We start from the raw sequence: 23,088 nt of genomic DNA, 5'->3' as shown, positions 1-23,088 counted from the left end.
AGTACCTTCACTCAGACCTGGGGACTTTTCAAGGAAACCTCTCTTTGCAGCGACAGGGCTGTATGTGGAAACCCAAATCACCACTCCAAGCCGGTTTGGCTGTCCGGAGCCTCCCCTGAAGTTGGAGATGCACACATGAGGTCTTTCTGCCTGGGTGGTCTCTCTACTTTAGTGAGCTGTTGCTAAGCAGCTAATAATAGTCGTGTTTGCTGAGTAATTTTTGCCCTTCTGGAACCAATCAGAAGCAAGAAACTCCTGCAATCTGACAGCCCCAGAGGCGGGATCTCGAGTCTTTTTTTTTTGTTTTCACCCCTCCTCCTTTCTGCCTCCAAATGGAGAGAGGTCTTTTTCTCCTTCTACTATTGAATCTCAGAGTTGGCCGTGACGCGCGGCCCATGGGAAGACCACATAGATCTCACCAGAATGCTACGACCATCGAGCTTTCTCAGCCGACAACTTGTGTATGGGAATCCCTTTGCGCAGCTCGCTTTTTGAGAGAGAAACACACTTTTTTGACGAGACTCGGTGAAAGCGGTGAGAGCGGTGGAGACCTCCGGATCACGAAATGTTGGGATGGAAGGCGCAGACTTTGACTCGCCGTCTCCAACAGGAGTATGAAGTCCTACTTGACGGGTGTGAGATCTCCGAGAGTGAAACTTTGTTGCCTTGGGATATCGCTACACGCTTTCGGGGAAATACAATAAAGTGGGAAACGATTACCACCTCGCAGTCCCCGCAACATGGCCTCGGCTGCTAATGCGCCCTCCGAGCAGGAAAACAGAGACCCCGACCGGCCGAGGATAACGCGGAGGAATAGGGGGGACTATACCCGCAACACACCGCTGGATTTGGAGTATTTGCAGCGGCCGAGTTACTGCGATGCGGGCTTCGCTTTGGAGCAAATCACAGAGGTGCTTATGTCTTATTTTAGCCTGGAAACAGCTTAAAGCTTTTGCTTTCATTGTATCGCCGAAAGTGTCCAAACTATGTCCCGTCGCTGCTAGGTAACGGGTCGGGCTGGGCAGAGGGACACGGGGGTAAGGCAAGGTTGTAGTAAGCCGAAAGTTTTGCTGTTTTCTCTTATGCAACTTTAACATTCCTTCAATGCGCCCGGCTTCTCTGAAGAGTGTAAAACAGGCTGTTTTTTGCCAGTTCAGCCGCTCTTTTCTGCCTAATACTACATCCCAGCCTATAACGGTCTCACACAAGGCAAAACATGCAGCTTTCACTCCCAGTCTGCTCTGCCATTGACTGTTTACTTCCACTGAACTCCTCTGCGTTTAAGCTAAAGTTAAACCGCTTAGTGGTTGAAGTTAAAGGTTTGTATGACAGTGTATAAACTTGGGAGACTCGCGGTAAGCCAGCGAGAAAAAATCCATGTGGCTGCCCTCTTCCGTTCACAAATATTGTGAGTCCCCCCGCGATGGCTCCTACACTCCCCACGCAGGCCGGAACACACGGGCTGCTGCACGGGGAGAGGGGCTGCGTGTGGTGGTATCAACATTAGTCTTTAAAGTGTTTGAACTACATGATAACATATCCCTTTAGTAGAGTTGGGAGCACAGCTTTAACAAGTATTTTCATAGGGTGCTACTTCACACTATTTTCATGCACCTAATGCAGGATTTAAAGTTTTCTTTGGCCATATTTTAGGGTCCGTGTTAAATGGATACATAGGTTATTGCAAATCTAACTGGCTATCTTATTTACTTACCTCCATGCAGCACAGATGTGCAGCTGCAAAGTGCTCTGCAGCCCAATAACAACCTAATGTCAGTAATTCTGCATTAGCATCCTCCTAAATCATCACTGCAGCTGAGAAATGACAATCGGCTGTCTGTCTTTGTGAGAACATATCTGACTTTTGCATGTATCCTGCTAAGGTTACAGTTTATACATGATACTGATATGACAGAGCCCATTGCTCTCACTCTGGGGAGTCCTCAGTGGTTTCCATGCAGTCTGCAGCAAACTTCATTCATCACATGTAAGCTGAGTGGAAGAGTGAGTGTGTTTACTTTTATGAATTATCTAAAAAATGTGAAGTTTTGTAGTGAAACAGATGCAGCTCTCTAGGTCAAATCAGGGCCGGTGAGCCTCTTTGACATGACCATTTGTAACCACCTGTTGTTGCTTTGTCTTGTTTCCCTGCAAAACATTAAGCATTCCCCGTTTAAATCTCACAGTTTCACCTGTCCAGGTAAGTTCAGTGGGTCATGTTTGATCTTAAAGTAACACCAGGATTCTTGTTTTCATCATAGGGCAAGGCGACGGGGAGGAAAGCACCTCTATGGCTGAGGGCGAAGTTCCAGAGACTTTTATTTAGGCTGGGCTGTTACATACAAAAGAACTGCGGGAAGTTTTTGGTTGTGGGTCTGATGATTTTTGGAGCTTTTGCCGTGGGCTTACGGGCAGCTAATCTGGAGACGGACGTGGAGAAACTCTGGGTGGAAGGTAAGAAAATCTACTTTAATATTGGTTGTTTGTTTTCCATATGTTTGTGAATGTACAGTGCTGCAGATGTTCTCTATTTAGTTGTGATATTGCATGTGTAGAAAAGCATGAGATGGTTTATAGGGGTTGGTAGCTGCTACCAAACAAGCCTGTGGGATTGTTTATTGTTTACTCCCTGGGAAAAGGCCAGTTGAAACTTGTAAATACTTTAATTTACTCGACCATAATATCAGATATTCTAAAATGTGTTACATGCACTCAAAAGACATGCAAGAGGTGGCTTAACTGCTCTCAGAAAGAAGGTTGTAATTAAGTTCATAAGCAGCTTTTGGGGTAGAGGAAATTTTTGTCAAAGCCGCCATTTTGTGAGAGTGTGTGTGTGAGTGTGTGTCTGCCTGCCCCCAGCAGTTGAATGCTCAGAGACTGTGTGTGGTCCCGTTTTGGACAGCTCTCAACTTTCCAGAAAGATTTGTCTCTGGCTGCAGGGAAAAAGCGGAGTGAGGACAAGAACTCGTGTTTGCGGAGTGGATACGCCACTCACTTTTTTTTCTTTCTGTGTGTGTGAGTGCGTGTCAGAAATAACTTAGAAAGACTGAAGATTTTAAAGAAGGAAAAAAACTGTGCGTATGGGTGGTGCTTTGGGGGGCAAGGGGAAGGGGCCGTGCTTTTTTCCTTTCCTTTGATCTGCATTCCTGCACTTATGGGCTCGAGTTGGCTGTAGGAGTCATGAATGGAGGAGTAGATTTCACTGCTGAGGAGCTGAATAACGTTTTTTACTCCTAAACTCAGATAATTGTCTCTATACAGGATGCTGCTGTTAGGTTATCTTTTATTTCCCCCTGCTTTATCCACCATCAGATCTGAAATGAACATCTCATGCGATCAAACATTGAAGCACACTAATTCCTGCACACATCTCCTCCCCGGGTTGGCTGCTGTGTCCTTGCGTGCGGCTGCAGGGGTCTGACAGACAGCGCGTTCGTCTAATCTGTGACGCAGGCGCAGTTGGCAGCGGGTTAGGCAGAGGGGAGCCTCTTTAGTACAGGACTCATGATTGTAGTCAGAGGAACACACAGTTTTCACACCCTTTTCTCATGTCACACCACGGTCATGTGTGCAAGGATGAGGGGCACCGTATGAGCCTGAAGGTTATTGCTGACTCCACTGTAGGGTTGTCACGATATCAGTATTTTAAACTGTGATACAAAACAAGAAAAAACATCAGTATAGATGTATGTGTTTATTAATATCAGTGCACAGCACCCAGTGTTGGGAGATTTGCCTTTGACTCACCAGAAGTTGCAAGTAACTTATGCACATTTCTTAATTGCAGAAATTCATTGGCCAAAGTTTTTGAGTATAGTTTGAGTATAGTCTGCTCTCTGTTTGTGAGAGACATTAACAAATTTTGCATCATATGAGACCAAAATAACTTGAGAGACATCTTTGCATTTGAATAAATCACAGCTGCTCTCTCTTCCCCTTGCAGCAAATGTGTCTTAAAAATACACCTGTCGAGCTGTTGCATTGGTACTATACAATACTAGCAATGTTTAAAATGATCAAGATAGCTTCATGTAAAACACAGAATAGAAAAGTATCAAAAATGTTACTACTGTAATACTACAGATAAGATTTGAGTCCTTTTATACTTTTAAAAGAAAGCTTCAAATAAAAACAGAAAAGGTGTCTATTTGCAGAAGTTTGTGTCTCTTATTACATGAAGTAATCAAACTTTGGCAGCTTGTAAATGGACCATCAAATACAATGGAGATTCAAAGAACATCATTTTTAGCTCCACTGACTTGTGATCAGTATTTGTCTGATCTAATCAATTGCTTTCATGGAGAGTTATACTGTGGCTAAACTTTGATGAAACTGTGCAGCAGAGAAGTACTACTCCATTATACAGTTATTGTTGGAGTGTCTCCGGACACACTTTAGGACAAAGACTGTTGAAAGTCTTGATACCGATGCCATTATGAATTCTTCTTATTAATTCAATTCTGTATTGATACCTTCCTGTGATTCTTCTTTTGTAAAAAGTAGACTATCTCGGTTTTCACTGTAAATGACAGAAATTTTATTGAGTCTCTTTTCTCTGAACACTGAGCAAGATGTATGCCACCTTCAGTGAAAGTCAGTAACAAGCACACTTCAATTACTGCTATAATAAACAGTTTTGATAACTTCAAATGTTAAGCATCAAGTGTTTGGGAGGAGAACATACTAAAATATACAAAAATGCTCTTTTTTGTTTGATCTTCAATATCTTACCTTAAGTAAGAATACAAAACTACAGCTCATTTCCTTTAAAAGATAAAACCTTAACATAAATATATAACTAGTCTCTACACAAATAAGAAGTAAATTAAGATGTTGAACAAAATAAACAGTTCTTGGGTCAAAAAAAGGCATAACTTGCATGAAATCACTGTTTGACAGAAGTTGCACGCCCTACTGTTGTGCCATTTTTTGAGAAATGAACCCACACTTTCAACTGCTTTAGCTTGTTTTTGAGACTGTCCGCCATGTTTTCTTCCTTGACGTCCCTGTTCTTGTTCACGCTGACTACATCTAGCGTGACCGTGCTTTTCAAGGCATGTGGAAGTAAGGCATTTGTGAGTTAATTCTAAAGATGAACTGAAATGGTGTTGATGGATTGAACCAATTGGAACCAGTTCTCAACCGAAAGCAGTTCTTGCTTCCCTTTCCTAATTTGGTGAGGGGCAAGGCTGCAACAGTCTCAAGTCAATCACAGGGCTGATATCTAAAGATAAGCAAGGCATGCTCATAGTTCCACCTATGGACAATATAGAGTCATCAATAAACCTAGAAAGCATGTCTTCGGACTGTCGGAGGAAGAGAGCCCACACATGCACAGGGAGAACATACAAACTCTGCACAGAAAGGCCCTGTGTGACAGGGATTCAGATGATGCTGACTGAGGTGGCAGTGTTAACCACTGAGGTACTGTGCAGCTCTCTGTTCCCGAATGATCAACAAAGTATCAAAGCTTAAAAAAGATCTACAGATCTTCTGTCTTATTTTTAACCAAAAGCTCCCAGTGTTGAAAGAGAGACAGAGATTTGACAATGTTTTGGACAGTTTCAGAATTATGAAGGAGTTAGTTAGCTGTTTCTGGTCACGAAAAACAAGAAACGGCCCAGTTTTTGATGTCTGGGACTTGTGTTTTTGTTACCGTAGTGTTATAAATGTCTGCATTTTATGTGAATGTGTCAAAGTTTAAAAACTTGATTTGTATCAACCCTACTATTCACTTTGAATGTTTTTTCCCTTTAATTGTAACAAACTTGCATACTGTGCATCTTTTCCTGCCGAATTTATCATCCACAGCAGTCAAAATGTGTGATAACTCAAGAAATTTGTTAGTTTGTTAAGATTTTTTGAAGGCATTGTAGACCAAAAAGCTGGATTTTGCATCCCTTCAAGCCTAAAGATTTGGTGTTTCCTTCTTTTATAAATGGTTTTTGTGTTTTTCAGCCATTGTACCAAAGTACTTCAGACCAATGGAACTGTCTGTTATTTTTCAAAGGTACTAATGAATCAGTATCGTGCACTTAGCCAAGGTACTGCTGGATTGACAAACTTCTTTGGCACATAACAGATATATAAAATTGATCTAAAGCCCTGTTTTTGCACTGACCTTCTTTTCCTCTTTCACTGAAGTTAGACCCTGGAGTTTTGTGACTGTGAGAGCAGGCTAAAGACCCTGGCTCACGCCGACACACACTCAGAGACCTGTTCATGCACACAGAGTCTGACAAAGAGCCTGGGCTGTGGTGGTTTCCTAGGTCCCGGCACATGAGGGGTTCCAGATGTTGATAGGGAGAGATCTGTTTGTTTAGATTAGCCTGCACAGCTGAGGGATAGATTAGTTCTGCCTGGACTGTGGAACTGTGTGCTGTGCTGTGCTGTACTGTGCTGGGGGACCGGCCCAATCGTACGAGAGGAAAAAGAGGAGAGAGAGAGGAGGAGAGGACAGAGCGGCTGTTTATGTTTCATTTGGAACTACCCTCCGCAGGCGACCCATGGATGACCCCGCCTGGAAGCTTGTGTGGCCTGTGGATGCACGCACACACATGCACACACAATAGCTCATACTACATCTCTCAGCTCCTTGCATTTCACTGGAGCTGCTTTTTGCTTTTGTGATCCACAGAGTGTTTGTCATCACCACTTTTTCAGTCAGGATCACTTTGTCAAGAAACACATTATTTGTGGCTATGAATATTTCTTTATTTGCAGTTATTAATTAGCATTAATTGCTGTTATTTATATTTGGTAGGGTGGCTATTCTGGGGTCCCTCTGCCCTTACATGCAAAGCATTAAACAGGAATAGCACATGTTCCTGCTCTCCCCATGAAGATATGGAAAGCCTATGTCAGAGAGAGTAGCAGCAAAAACCCCCGAGCAGCAGGCATCAGTGCCAACAGAATGACACTGATTAAGTCAGAAGCAGAATAAAGGAGGAGCTGAGGTGGAGGAGGGTTGCAAGAGCAGCTTGCAGAGAGAAGGGCAGAGCATTGCCAGGCCTGAGAACTTTAAATAAAGCAACATGATAGCAATTAACCAATAGCGTGCTTAGAGCAAATCAGCTGACCGACAGCTGATGAGGGCTTGCATGAGATCAGCTGATCTCAATTACTGCAACACTTGACTGAACTAAGGCTCATATTGGTTTTTGTTGGCTGGTGTTCACGATTGTATTGTTAGTTTAACATATAGTTTAGCATATAGGAATGTCAGAATTTTCAACTTTGATATGATCCTAGTAAAAAATCCAAGGATGGCAGTAAGCAATTCAATACAATGGCAGCAAAAACAGAAGTCCTAGAAGAGCAAAATCAGGTATTTTCTTGTTTTCATATGTCAAAAATTGCAAGAAATCTCTTGCACGCTCCAAAACTTGCACAAAAACACTGCATTGTTTCACCACAGGCACATTTCCCTTTGTTCTTTTACAACTAAGACAAATTGCAGGAACTGCCTTGCAATATTTGATGGATTCAGTTCCTCTTCTATGTATCTGTCTTTTGAGCAACTTTCAGTCATTACAGTCAAGGTTATTGTATCATTTTTACATCTTGACAGCTTTACTAGTGTTTATATTTTACTCACCCTCACGTTCCTAAACGTTCACAGGGATTGTCTCCTCACACAGAGTGCTCACTCAGCACTGTTTATAAACACTCCGACACAGGGAGTTCTGTTTATTAGACAAAGCGACAGAGGCCAATCAGGAGTGAGCACATGCCTGCCTGAAGAGGCAATTGTGTCAAACCTCTGAGGATGTATGGGAGTTGGAGTTTTGCTAACTTGTGTTTTACTCTGTCTTGTTCCTCCAGATAAAAATGATGGTGGCACGAATTTAGACTGGATCCACACTGCAGATAACAGCTGTGTTTATGTCCACTGTGGCGCACACAGGAAATTATTAGCTCAAACGGGAAGTTGTAGTATTGTGTGCTCCTATCTTCCCCTCATAAATGTAGTCCACTGCTTTGTGTGTTCTTCCCTTGAAGCTAGAACTTCAGATGCATCCTCAGTTGTAAATTTTTAGATGATCTGGCAGTTTTTAAGAACAAAGCGCATTCAGAGGAAATACAAAGGAGCAGAATACCCCCCCCCCCCCCGCCTTCAGAGCTACTCTTTGCCACAAATGGAAAATGAAGCCATCCACTGGCATTCTGGGTGAAGGCAAACATAGGCCAAATTGTAAAGAAAATAGCAGCGCCGCCTGCGTCTAATTAAAACAGTATCGCGTAAACATTGGCCTTCCTGTAGACGGCCCCTTTACTCTGTCTCTGTGTTTCTGTGCTGAGCGAAGGGCTGGAAATGTGGTGGGGTTACAGGGCTGTGTTGATGGGTTAGAGAAGGTACAGGCAGCAGGAGAAAATTTGGTATTGAGGCTTTGGAGCTCAAAGTCCGGGCAAGGGTTGGAGTTGAACCAAGGAGTTACTGTAATCCTGGCTGGTTTGTGGTTAGCCTGTAGATTTAGCAGAGACTAAAGAGAGGATGGGGCCTGTAGCATTCAGAGCAGGCCTTTTGTTTACATCCTGGACTTGACTTGACCTACACTAGATATGTGTGAGCTATTCAAGTTGAAATGAGTTTATAGTCCTTTAGATTTATGGCCATGAGAGGGGCAAAGGACTGTGGATTGTAGTCTCACGGCTACAGACTTAGAGGAGGCCTCGAGTCCCTGAGCGCTGTCTTGGGGGGGACATAAGTGAAGAGGCCAGGGGCCACAAGGGTAGACCCCTGGGACCCTGAGGTCATCTCGGTGAGGCCCTGCTATTTAAAACCTCACCTGATACTCACCCTGTGGCCTGGGTGCAGAGTGAAGGCTCACAGCAGAGGGGGGAGGAGGGGATGGAGGGACTGCAGCAGAAGTGGCAGCTGTCACCAGGTGTTGTTTGTGTCCTGATTGTTTATGTGTATCTGCACACATTTGTTATGGCTATATGAGTGTCTCATACAGGCCAGATGTTGTTCATGGAGTTATGACTCATTTTGTTTGGTTTGGAGTAAATGCAGTGTGCCTGTATCTGTATAACACTGCATGGATCTGTTTAACCTTTTGACATCTAGCCTCCAGCAGAGGGCAGTGAATCAGATAGAAATTTGCTTTAATCCCTGACTTGTTGAACAGCAATTCTTGCACTAAAACATTAGAACTATGCACTAGTGAAAGACAGCGTCCATGCTTTAATTATAGCATATTTTGGGGTGAGCAACTGGTTACCCAGGGGTCCCATGAGCCCCCCTCCACAGTCACTGAGGCTCACCAGTCAGTTTCAAATATCATTTAATTGCAAACAAGAAGACAGCATGACATGATGGATTGTACTGGAGCTGCTCTTACAACACCAGGCACTATAACCAAATGCATTACAACATGAAGGCTGAGATATTCTTTTGTTCAAAAACCTGGTATATGCTTGGGTCTGGGTAGAATAAGTTGGCTATAACAGCTTCTTTAAAATGTTTTTGTATGGATTTCTAAAGTTGAAAAATAGGAATAGAAACATTAGTGAAGCATTTTTAATTTACTGGTAAATCCTAGGGTTGCACAATAGTATCAGCAGATGAAAATCTGATATTTACAACTAGGGGTGCACGATAGGACGATCTCAGATCGTGAAGAAATAGAATGTATTGGCACTCTGGTAAAGCGGTTTTATTGTGGAATCGACTCGATGCAGGGGTGGTTCACGCTGCAAATGAAAGTAAAACTTAAGATTTAGTTCTTTTTAACTGTCTAATACAAAGTTGTGTCTTGGTTTTCTGAACCATCAGTGTGCAAAAAACGTGTATTTGCAAAATCTGCACAAAGCATATGAACGTTTTTGATTGAGCTCGATAGACAGCATCCTCCTGTCTGCTGAGGTTTGAGCAGGGAAGAGAGATGAACCATGCCACAGTCAGAGGAGTAAAGCGTGGCAGAGGCAGACAGCCTACTGTTGTTGTAACTTACATCCAACGTTGTTTTGCTTTTCCATTATTTCCATGTTTTAAAACTTTATATCAGAATCTTTTTACAGAGGGAGGTGGTGATGTCCACAAGGTTCAGACATTCATCATTATTAGAAAATGTTTTAGACAGTATCATAATTGTGATTTACATGCATTTCTTTAGCCTACATTCATGCATGCTGAAGCACCTAATCCTGCACCTCCTCCTCCTCTCTCAACCATTGTGCAGCAGCAGGTATGAGTGTGACACATAGCCTATGTCACTGCTCATCACAGCTGTGAATTTGACTTTTCTCAACCCTTTTTAAAAATGAAAATTAAGATTGTGTGAAAATAACATATACTCACTACTTTGCTGCATAACCGCATCTCAAAAATTCATCAAATTCTGTGTTATACTTATATTTTCTGTCGTTCTGTCATTCAGCTGTAGGAATTCTATTTAAAGTCCTCATGCTTTAAAATTAAAATCAAGGTGTCAAAATGTGCCTAATAAACACAAAAGTGGATTTAAAGGACACAGACATTATAATGCTAAAGTGGCACAGAAAATGCAGAAATTGGTTTCATCAATAGATCAGAATGCAGGAAAATAATTTTTTAGAACTTAAATATATTGTAGGAGAAGACCCCAGTCTATTTCATAATAAAACAATTTAAAAACATTTAGAATATTTAATGCATTGGCCAACAGGTTGGTGCAGAAGAAAATGAGAAAACTGACTTGTTTACACAGTATTCGAAAAATTATACAGAGAAAAATGTTGTTTTCTCAGGTTGGAATGAAATTAAATCAAGGTTGTGGTCTGGCCATAAAAAAATTGTGATACGATTTTTTCCATATCGCCCACTGATATTTTGAATATTAAAATCCTACCATATCAGCTGCAATTATTGGCTGTAAGAACAAATAAGTAAGTGGAGTTTTAGGCTTGGCCAACAGGCCAATGTCAATGTCAATGTCAATGGATGTGGATCAATGGATGCGGCTCTCCTGAACCTCCTCTCAGCTGCCAGCTGTAAGGAGGTTCAGGAGAGGAAGGCGGAACTTTCTTCTAAGCAGGGAGGGACAACCAAACCTGGGGGCGGGGCTAACTCCCCACATGACATCATGTGGGGAGTTAGGGGAAAGTCTGAGAATGGCTTGTTTCAGAACACATTTACTGTGAGCAAAGCACACATTAATGACAACAGAATAACACTGATGAAGTCAGAAGCAGAATAAAGGAGGAGCTGGGGTGGAGGAGGGTTGTAAGAGTGGCTCGCAGAGAGAGCAGCATAGCCAGGCAAGAGCAGTTTAAATAAGGAAGCATGAGCGCGATTAGCCAATAGCATGCTTAGAGCAAATCAGCTTGCCGTCAGCTAATGAGGGGGAGATCAACTGATTTCAATTATGGCAACGCTTTAATTCCATGGCCTGCCAGAACTAACAATATATGCTGCGATAGGAATGACTTGAAATCAATGCTGCTCTGACATTCAAGATTCATTGAATGTCAGTATTTCTAATACCAATATGATATGAACAGTGCTAACCTTTATATGAATCCTGATCCTTCTTCAAGGTTTAAGAATCCATCTCTGATAGCACTAAATGCTCTGCCTCCTCCCTTTCTCCCTCCATGTCTGTTTTGTATCTCGTGTGATTAGGAGTTGAGTTGACAGAGAGTTGGTGGTTGTTTTGTTGTTTTGCTGGTAATGGCAGCGGAGCAGGGAGCGGTGTAATGTTAAGTGCATGCGGAAGAAGCCTTGACATCCTTTCTTGTGGACGAAGACGAGGAGGGGGGATAGGGGGAGGAAGAGGAGGAGTGCCCCTGAATGTGGCGTCTCCACTGAGAGGATTGTGGTTTGCATGATTGAATTATCCAGCTTTTGATGTGTGTGGGAGCATTGATACATGCATGGGTGCACGCACATACACATTCATGCATGCACTCGCATATGCAGAAAGGCTGCAGAGTTTTGGTTCTGTGAATGAGGAGGTGGTTGAGTACTACTGGCTTGACATGCTATTTTGATGGGCCTCTTTCACTGGGTTCTTTCTCTTCTTTTTCTTCATCCCTCTATCTCACACCGCTTTTATATAGCAGCCGCAAGCAATCAAACACATGCACCCGCCCACACCCAATATTCTTCCCAAGTTTGAGCACAATACACTGCATAAATTCATCTATCATTCACTCTTCGTTGATTACACTCCTGAGTTTCATCCCTGAGCGTGCATGCACATGCACACTTCTTAGATTTGATTATTATTTTGCAAACTGGACTCAATTAAGTTTGTGTTTATCAGTTCACTACAAACAGGATTAAACCTCCATAGAAGGAATAACATTCCAGCATGTTGTGTTAAACTTTATGAGTTGATGAAAAGTGCAGGCTAGCTGGTGAGGGATTTAGTGTGGGGAAACATTGCGCCTCTGGTACTGTACACAGACTTCCAGCGCTGTTTTCTCAAGCTAGCTCTCCACAGTTTCAAAGCCGTTTTGTATTTATTAGCCATACTCGGTGATAGAAATAACTTTAAAACTTTGCTCATTAACTGTGATGCTTTTGTGTGTGGTGTTTGCTCTCAGGCCCATTCACAAGCAACATCCTGAGATGCCTCCAAGCTCTCTGTTTACATTTTGCATTCTTCCAGGCGCTCTTATTCAAAAACCAGAGTCCTGCGAATGACCAACCACAGGAGACTGCGGAGAGAATTACCCTCCCCCCTCTACCTCCCTCTTTCTCTCCATCTCTCTCCCTCCTATCCCTCTCTTTTCCTCCCTGCCAGAAAGGTTTCTCTCTTTACTCGAGCCTCCTACCCCCCTCTCCACCACCACTCCCCCGTCTCTGGCTGGAGAGAGTGGCCTCAGAATGCCAGATGTATTACAGAGTGAGCCACGGCAATGTAAACACTCAGGCCTGCCATGAGAGCAGGGTGGTCTGGCCTCCCTCCTTCCCTCCCCTCTCCTCTCCTCCCCTCCCCTCCCCTCCCCTCCCTCTTCCCCTTTCCTCTCTTCCCTCCCTCCCTTACAGCGCTGACTGCCAGAGGGGTGGAGAAAGCACAAAACAGCAGAGGGAGAGAGTGTGTTTGGGGGGGGTAAAACGAGGCGAGGGAAGAAGCAGGAGTATAGTAGCGGTAGTGTGTTTGTGTTTTGGCTGCAGTGCCTACCGTACACCAGGAGAGAGATCGGGGTGTGGATTGATGCTTCTCAGACTGCAGAGTGGAGAGTTTTTCATGCAAACATACCATAAAGTTCTCCAAATTGTGCGTGTCGATGGAATTTTTTAGACCCCTTTTAAGCGCATATGGGTTTACGTATGTAGCAGTATAGTTCATTGCAATTCCTGCAGCACAACGTCATAGAAATCTGGCAGCAGCAGCAATTACACAAGTACCACACATGCAAAGCAAGGCATAAAGATACAGAGATATAAAACGTTTCCTCTCTCACATGATTGAGAGGTCTGGAGCTCCAGATTGACTCAGTATGCTTCAGAGGGAAATAGTCTCAAGTACTGATACCGCCCTGTGAGTCTGACTGAAACATTAGGAGACAACACAACAGCCTGTAGTTATATAAAGTGTGCAAAGTATCACTGTTTTCTCTCATTGTCTCTCTGGTTATCTGTTTGGACGTTTACAACAGACTATTTTTTTGGTTCCAGGACTGCTCACAGTGAGTGCAGAACAGAATAATGAATCAAACGTCTCTGTGTATTATACAAGAAGTAGCTCAAGTTGAAGGGTAAACCTCTACAAGCATCTTTCAGCTCGCTGTTTTGCTTCTACAGCATGCAACTTTTTTTACTTTTCAGCAAATTTTGGCTTTACCTTGATGGCTGGGTTCTTTCAAATAGGCTCCAATAAAACCCACTGAATACTACAAGCACACCGCCTAACAGCACATGGAAAAAATCTACCCTTTTGTTAGATATTTTCATAAAACAATAAGCTGTCCAAACTAACCTTCTGAAGCTAGTTGTGTGCTGACATCAGCTGTAAGAAGTATGCATTTGAACTAAATTAATCTGTATACCTGTCAAAAAAGATTCACCAGATCATGCCAGAGCACATCAGGACATAACAGTATATGTTGATTATTTAAAAGTGCTTGCTCTGTGCCTAGCTGCAAAAAAACGGTTAATATTAGTACAACATTTACTGTATTTGCATGATTTTAAAAAAGGTCAATTTGATGTGTTAGTCTAAGCTAGACCTTAAAGTCTCTGTAAAGTGAAATCCAAACTTTGTGTATTAACAGACTTGATATGTTGGAATGAGGTTTCTGTTGACATGTGAAAACCCTGAGATCTATCAGTGACAGAATCTTTGATTAGACTGCTAGAAAGTTGTTCACCTCTTTCCTGGCTTGGTTTTATTTGGGCAGCGCAAATACAGGAGCTCATAACATCACCGGTCCTGATGGGGAATTACCCTGCCCTCCTAACGCTACAGTGATATAAAATCACTGAGCAGTACAGTCTGTTGTTAGCTCATGTCCCTACCTTTATTGAAATGTAACAGCCAGCTACACGCTGTGTTTTTGTTCATTGTGAGGCAAATTTTCCAAATCTATCACTCATGGTGGACTATGGGAATCATAATGGGGAGGTTTGTGCCAGAAAACAGTAAATTTGGTCTCCAACTTCTGTCTCTCTGCTCTGGCACAGAGCCAGGCAGCTGTGCTCTGATCAGAAGCATATTTTAAAATTTGAGAGGATCGTACTTCCTCGTGAGTGGGCGGAGCTTCAGCTGATTCAACTGACACACCCACACAATTCTAGAGCAGATTTTGCTGCCTCATTTTTCACGACTTTTAAGCTGAATTTTATAAACTTAGACATGTTTTTCATGACTAAAATTTTGCCTGGTGGTTCATAACACAGTGACCTATCATATGAGGAAGCTAAAATAAAGATTTTTTTAATAACTTTACAGGGACTTTAAACAATGTAATCAAGCCATAGCCACAGTAAACATACAGACACAGAGTAAGCAACTTGCAAGTGAGCACAAGGCAGCATGTTGCCACTAAGAGCCAAGCATTTTTTCTGGTGCTTGTAGCAATCAAGACTCAGCTTTAAGGAGCATGAATTTGACTTCAGTCCTTCTAAAAATTATTTACCTTTTCAGATCTCTGTGTTTTCTTAGGGGGCAGATTTCTGCCCTGTCTTAAAGTGCCCAAACTCAATTGATTATCGGTGAAACAGTAGCGCCTTTTACACATGCACCAGTGTTTCCCATTTATTACACAGGCTAAGTCTAATCTCCTCTGCCATAGTCTAATCCGCCCCATTTAAATTACATTTTCATAAGGCCGAAACCATACACGCAAGAGGTTTCATACTGCACACACAACTAACCAACAGCTCCGGGGTGCACAGTGCCAACAAATGTGTGTGAGCTAAAGACACACACAAACTTGAGGAGCCTTTAAGATAAACACCATGAATGTACAAACATCCACTGTTTCTCCATCTGTCATGCGTATGTGGGCTGGTTAGTGTGCTTTCTTATTTAATTATTGTTTCAGATATTTTTTTCTAAAATGGTAAAAGCTCAGCGCGTGAGTGTGTGGTTACAAAGATTGAGCAGACATATCATTTAACAGGAAATACACGTCAGTAATGATGATTAGGGGATATAAATCTTTGCCAAACTTGTTGCAAACCACAAACCCTGTTTAATGAGGCTGAGAGACAGGAAAAGGTCGTCAGGTAAATGATGTGAAGCGACAGCTAAATGAAACTGTCCATTAGAGCCCGACCGATTGATTGGTGGGCCGATTAATCGGGACGATTATAGCATATCACAGATTAATCAACATCGGCCCATATGTAGCTGATATATTAACCCTTAGAGCTCATGCGGCACGGATCCGTTGTGCCTTTCTAATCGTGTCTTCCAAGTATTCGTAGCTCTTACAGAACATTTTCTAGTGAGCCTGGAACTTCGTTGACTTTCCGGAGTCTCTGAGCACAGTGTTGTCCTATACAACAGTACGCGACACACAGTTTATAAAAATGTTGATAACTTTTGAGCAGTAAGGTGTAGAAACTTACTCTTGTTTTCATCTGAAAGCTGACCATTTTACCGTTCGTTTTCTATCACTGATGTCTCTCTAGCACTAAAGGACGCCGTTGTAGCAAGCCCAGAACTTTTCAGGGTCTTTGGAGATTAAATCCACAGTTACATCCGATAATAAGTGTCTTTTTTTTCCATTTTTAATCCATTTTCGATCATGTACTTTGACTTTCTTCGGTGGGCAGCCATATTTGTTTGACATGCAAAGCATTGTGGCAGTTGTAGTCGACCAGTTGCATCTCTACTGCTTAGAGGAGTCGATAATAAACAATGATAAATGCAACTGTTAATTCACATGTTCACCATTATCTAATAAAAGACTATTATACAGCGTTTTAACGTTGTCTAAGTTGGATCTTTGTGAAAAAAAACAAAGAAAATATAAATATAAGAATTTGTGTTCATGTACAGTATATATCCTGTGTATGTCAATGTTCTTATTTCATATATCGGCCGATATATTGGTTATTGGCCAATACATCGGATATCGGCCGATATATCAGATATTGGCTTTTTTAGCCCCCAATATCAGTATCAGCATCGGCCCCAAAAATCTTATATTGGTCGGGCTCTACTGTCCATACAGCACAAAAATGTTTAAGGAGAAAAACATTTTTCATGTGTTGATCCTCCTAATTTTGCTCTCAAAGTGCACAAGATTGATGTTATTAACTTGAAAATGTACACACCAATGCACTCCTAACATTTTCTAGATAATTTCAGGACAGTTAGGCCCTGAAATGTTTGACGGTTTTCCTTTTATACATGTGCTTCTTACTCTTCTTTTGGTTTAGGTGTTGATAAGCCACCTGGGTAGTGCTTTATGGAGGATGACATGTATTCAGTGATGGCAGCTGTTGGTTAACATCACTTCAACATGTTTTCAAGGGCCTTTCTGATGTTTTTCCTACAATAACAGTTTAGAAAAACTTAATACTTAGAGCAAAGGTTTGGCAACATTAAGCTTATTTTGAAGTCATTTGACATTCTGAGGCTGGCTGTTAATAGACGTGCCTGAGTGTTTTTTGGCCCATGTAGATCTGATGTAAAACTCACTTTGTTTTGCTATTTGTTTAGAGAAAATATTGAGGTATATTTCTTGAATCACCATTCAGCTTAAAACTATTAAGATGTGATTTTGGGCCCACAAAACCCAGCTCTGCCTGTAGCTAAGGTGACAAGTTACGAGTATAAAGCAGAGAATCACTACTGAACATGTACATTATCACTCTGCTCTGCTTGTTTTAAATTTTAAGACTATAACCTGCTGCATTTTTCCACATTAGCTTACTCAGACTTCACACAGACTTTTCAGTGGGAGCTGGCGAATAAAAGGTCGGCATTAAGTAGGGGTCATAGTGTTTAGTTTCCCTGCTTTTACGCATACAGGCTACAGCAATTTCTAGTGCTGTGCATGTGCGAAGTGGGCTGTTGGTGCGTGCATAAGTGCTGGATAAATAGTGGTGTTAAAGTCTCATGTGTTTTATATCCCTAAATGGGGGTTCATGTGGGGAATTATCAGGATACAAGCTCAAAAAACTTAAATAGTTTTCAATGCTGCACAGCCTTAAAGTCCAAGAAAGAGCACGTGCAAAGGTAACCCAAAAATGTAATTGAAGGATCAAGATAACTAGGATGAAATCTCTCCTTATAACTCCCTCTCTTTCTTCCATTCACTCGCTCCCTCTGCTCCTGTCTCTGTGTCTTATATTCCACACTTAGGAATGTGTGATTTTTCGGATACCTGGAATCATGGGCCATCTTTCCAGGAAATGACAGGGAGATGGCTGGTTGAGATTGGCTGCTCAGGCTCATGTCACGGTCTGTTATGGCTGGGCCATGGGCCAATCACAGGGCAGCAATTGCAACTGGGGGAGATCGCTCACCTGGCTTACATTGGACAGGCACTGACAGGGGATACAGGAGGAGATTTATCTATCTCCAACGGATCTGTAGTTATGGAGTTGCTCTAAATTTGGTTTTCTGCCTTCTAAATGTAATGCACAAAGGTTTTGTATTATTACAAGGATTTTAAAGCATTTTAGCATCATTCTAAAATACTTTTGCATCAAATCCTGCATCTCCTTGTTGCTGCATACACCAATTAAGACATCATTTGCCCAACTTCTGCACACATGCATGCACATGCTACACACACAGACTCTCTGTCAGCGTTTTCTTACCCTACTACTCCTTCCACTGCTCTGTGAATCCATTGGCATTGAATAGGATTTTTTTTTTTTGGTGGAGTTGGGGGGGTTGGGAGGGAGAGAGTGGGACCTGAATGAAGGCAGCAACGTGGAAGAATCTGCCCATTGAGGAGTGTGTGAATGTACACCTCGGGCCCAGGGGAAGCAGCATTGGGAGCCAGCCGACTGCTAAATACACCCATTTTAGGGGCTGCAGGGGCCGGACAGGTGATTAGCATAATCAGGGGCGAGGGGAGCCATACATATGGTAATGCTGGAGTTGGGAGGCATGGGTGGGGGTTTGGAGAGGAGAGAGAGCGTGTTTTGGGGAGTTGGGGGGGGGGGGGGTGCTGGCAGCTGGGGTGTCACATTTGTGTCAGGGGTCGGGGTGCTCTGTGGTGTCTAGCTGCACCAGGAGACCCTGTGCATCTGCACGTCAGAGCACCTCTACTCTCTTTCTTAATATTTTTCCCTTCCTTATTATCTTCTCTTTTTTTAACACCTCCTCTCATTTTTGCTTGTTTTACCCTTCCTCTGTGTGGTAGCCCCCCCCCCTCCTCTTTGAAAGCTGAAAGGAGAGAGGGAAAGAGAGTGAGGGGGAGAAAGCTGCAAAGTAAGGGGGGCTCACCATGGGTCAGATGGGGTCTCAGCTCTCAGTGAGGCCTTTCATCACATATTTGTGGCTGTGTGCACACCTGCATTGCAGTGCCCACATTTAAAACCACTATTACTGCTTTGTATACTGCTGTGCTGGCTACTATAACCATGAATAACACTCAATACTCATCATAGTAGTCCTGTAAGTGCTGCTGCTACACTGGGAATGGACCATGAATTATTCTCACAAGACCTCATGTGCAAGTCAATGTTGCTTCCTCAAGTAGAGAAGGAAGGATCTTAGGTACACATGCAAGAGCTGGACTTGACATTATCGACATGACTTCAGTTTGTATAGTCAGACAATAGCAATTTTTTTAAACAAGGAAGGGACTGTTGGCAGTGTTTTGCAGGACTTCTTTAGAGGCTAGGGTAGTGCTGTGCAATTACATAATCGCATAAGAGGCTGCAGTTATTTTTTGTGTTAAGTAGTGCTTGAGTCTAACCTTGCAAAGCAGATGGATCTCACCCGTTTCTGTGTTTCTCACTGTCTTTCTGTAGCCTATATTTCACATATTCGGGGCAGCACCGTCATCAATAGCCTCCTTAGAGGCAAAGAAGACTTGTCTCCTCCGTCTGTAACTTCTGTGACTCTTTGTCATCTCAGCAACAAATTCCATCCGCCTTCGTATCATCAGCGCTGGAATGTCATTCAGTCTGTGCTGAGTGTGTATATTTAGAAAGAGAGACAAAGGTACAAAGTACAGGAAACAGTTGACCACCATGTCCATGGCTTCCATGCTCCTTTCCATTGTTTACTTAGCTGTGTTTCAGTTTCGGCGCACTGATGATGATGTCATCAACGTGATGACATCAGCTTGACGTACCAGAGGAAAAAAAAACAGCCATGCAGCTCGTCTGCTGGGGATCAGACCAGGGTCTGCTGGCAATGGGAAAGGAGTCTCTTGCCGATTGTTAGCTGGTTTACCCGCGTTTAAAAAAACCCGCTTTTAATCGCTAATTTTAGTGGGAAAGCAGTATGTGAGTGGTTTCCATCTGACGTGTCAGGTTAGCTTGATTCCAGAAAAACAAACTTCAAAATTATCATTATTTTCTGCATTTTCCTCAAAAAGCAAGAATTTAGATTCATAATATCAATTATGAATTATATCATCATCACAATAGCAAAGCACAATATTGTCTAGTATTCTTGCAATTTCACATTATTACTAAATCCAGCAGCACGAGGCTAGACTAAGTAAAATATATATGACAAATATCACCTCCAGCTCTTGCTTCATCTGCAAATGGACAGATTTACAAAGGTATGTAAAATTGAAGTCCATCCCGGCCACAATTCTTTGAATTGACATATGAACTATTAGGTAGCACAATATTATCAGCATCATATCTGTATTGGAAGATCTTTTCTTAAAAGTTAATAAGGATTTTCAGCAGATTTAACAATTTCTGATGATATTTTGGCGATACAAACCTGCCCATATCAGCTGTGAATATTGGCCATGTGAACAAATAAGTTTGGGGAGTTTTAGGCTGGACCAACAGACCTACTTCAGCTGAAATCTTTCATTATCATTCCTTACACTTTATCCTTAAACTTTAAATTGTTTATCAGTACAATTAATTTGCAAATATCAGATATTGGTGAAAAAAAAACAATATTGTGCAACCCTTTTATCTATACTTTTTCAGAGGGGTTTATGGGAAACATAGTGTACCACAGCAAGATTAGGCACAGCTTGGCAAGATGGGATACAATGTGGCATGATGTGGTACAATATTTGATATACCATACAGAAAATATGATATAATATGATATGAAATGATATAGCACAATATGCTTTGATACAATATGATATGATACAATAGGGAAAGATAGGATAAGTGATATATGGCCCGTGATAAATGAAATACCGCAGCAATAATTGATATGTTGCAACAAAACCATATAATTATACATCACAATAGAGCTGCACAATTAATTGACTTTAATCAGGATCACAATGCTGGCCTTCACACAGTCAAAGAAACATGATTGATGGTAATTTTTTACATTTATAATGCATTCTCCACCCATAGAAGACACCATGTGGTCCTCATTTGCAAACATGTTAAGAAATATATTAGTCTATTATGTTAAGTTATATATTGTGCTCTCTACTCTCAAAGGGAAATCAGCTTGCTTCCATTCAGTTTTCTTTTCCACACATACACAGATGCAAGTAATCTAAAATTACAAATATTATCATAATTGTGATCTCAGTATTGATCAAAACAATTCTGATGATCATTTTGACCAAAATCGTGCAGCCCTGTATCACAATATCTGATCAGCTCAAGAGTGAATTATCACCATAAAGGTAAAGTGCAGGATGAATGTCATTATTTTTTTGCAGTTTGTTGCTTGTGTCAACTTTATTAAGCTTAATCCCTAACTTCTTCTTGTCTGTCCTACATGTCCTGCTGTCTTATCCTCCTTTTACTTCTGTTCATCTTACCCACAGTAATGTTATTAGTACCACGGTGAGGTGTCAAAATGGCAGGAAAATCGGTTTAGAGTGCAGGATTTCTGTTATTAAATTATCTCTTTTGGCACCAGTGATTCAGTTATTGAATCACGCAGGTAAGGTTAGGCCTTGCCTATATTTTGTCCCATCCCTAGTAATGTGTGTTGCCCCCCATTATATGAATAACTAAGCACTAATGTAGCTATTGCTTTAGACATGTGTCCTACATATATAGTGCTGTGAACAAGTATTTGCCCCCTTTCTATTTTTGGGGGGTTTTTTTTGCACATTTGTCACACTTAAAAGTTTCAAATCATCAAACAAATTCTGATATCAGGCAAAGATAACTCAAGTAAATCCAAAATGCATGAACTCGGGTGATGATTAAACAATGATTTAATTTATTTATTTTAAGGCCCTCGTTGGAAAACTACAACCTTACATCTCAGACTTGTTGGAGTGGAGCTCAAGCACTCACATGACCCGCTCTACTGATTGGTTAGTTCTCAAAGGGGACATATTATGCAAAGATCACTTTTTCAGGCTTTTCTAACACAAATATGTGTCCCCGGCCTGTCCACAAACACCTAAAGTACCAGAAAAATCCATTCCCTCTCCCCCTCTCTTTCTCCACCTTTCAGAAAATGTGTGCTTAAACAAGCCATTCTCAGATTTTACATCTAGTAACCTCACCAGGGGCCTAAGCACCTGCCCCCAAGTTTGATTGGCCCTCCCCCACTTAGAGGAAAGTTCCACCCTCCTCTATTGATCCTCTCAGCTGCCAACTGAGATGCTGGATAGCTCAGTGGGTTACCCTGCTGACTACAGCCTGGGAGATTGATGGTTCAAATCCCAGTCTTGACTTTGGAAAAAGAAGTGTCTGTAATATCACGAGTGCTGCATCCATTTCCTGAGAGGGGTGTGGTCAGTGGTGGAGTCAGACCGCCAATTAACATTTAAAGCCACAGACACAGAAACAGCTTGTTCTGAGAAGGGCTGAAACAGAGGGGTTGTTACACTTCCAAAAATCCAATAGTGGAGTGTTTTTTCAGCAACAAACTTTACAGGTTTTGAGGACCTCTGAGAACAATATGAACTTGTCTTAAAAGGGTAAAATATGTCCCATTTAATGTTCCTCTTGCACTGAACTTGGTAAATCTGCATTTTCCTTTGATGCCCCAAGCTCATGGAACATCCTCTAACAAACTGTAAAGATTGAAGTCCTCCCCTCTCTTGCAGAGTTTAGGACCTTGGTTTCTAGTCACTTTGTTTCCAATTGTTATTGTTTTGATTGATTTCTACTGGTTTTAACTGACTGTATTTAACTGTTGTTTTGTCTTGCTTGTCCTAATGGGCTTGCAGTCTTGATGACACTGGAAATGAGGGAAACCTCAATGTCTAGAATAAATAAAGGTTTGAACTGAATTGAATTGAATTGAATTCAGGGAAAAGGTCATCCAAACCTACCTTGCCCAATGCAAAAATAAAATGAAACACCCCCTTGTAAAAATCTTGAGTTAACTGTGATTAACTACATTTTTCGGAGAGTCCAGTTGAATTTCACTAGTCACACACAGGCCTGATTATTGCCAGAACTGTTAAATCAACTAACTTTTTACATAAAACCTGTCTGACTAAGTAGGCTACCAATATGCCATGATCTAAAGAAATTCAAGAACACATGACAAACAAAATCAATGGCATGTATCAGTCTGCAAAGGGTAAGAGGGAGAGCCATTATCCACA

General features: G+C 41.8%; 1 protein-coding gene across 1 annotated transcript in view; it reads left to right on the top strand.

The window, feature by feature from the left end:
* Positions 1-341: 341 nt before the first annotated feature.
* The window catches only part of ptch1 (patched 1), a 91,650-nt gene continuing 68,903 nt past the window's right edge, over positions 342-23,088 (top strand). The window contains exons 1-2 of the mRNA XM_041787833.1: positions 342-911; positions 2,262-2,454. Of these exons, the coding sequence (XP_041643767.1) occupies positions 741-911; positions 2,262-2,454 (364 nt within the window). The 5' untranslated portion in view covers positions 342-740. The remainder of the gene's footprint in view (positions 912-2,261; positions 2,455-23,088) is intronic.

This window comes from Cheilinus undulatus, linkage group 5, assembly GCF_018320785.1.
Source record: "Cheilinus undulatus linkage group 5, ASM1832078v1, whole genome shotgun sequence".
In the NCBI taxonomy this organism is placed as follows: Eukaryota; Metazoa; Chordata; class Actinopteri; order Labriformes; family Labridae; genus Cheilinus; species Cheilinus undulatus.
Note: the sequence above shows the minus strand (reverse complement) of the source record. Positions and strands in the feature narration are given on the sequence as shown.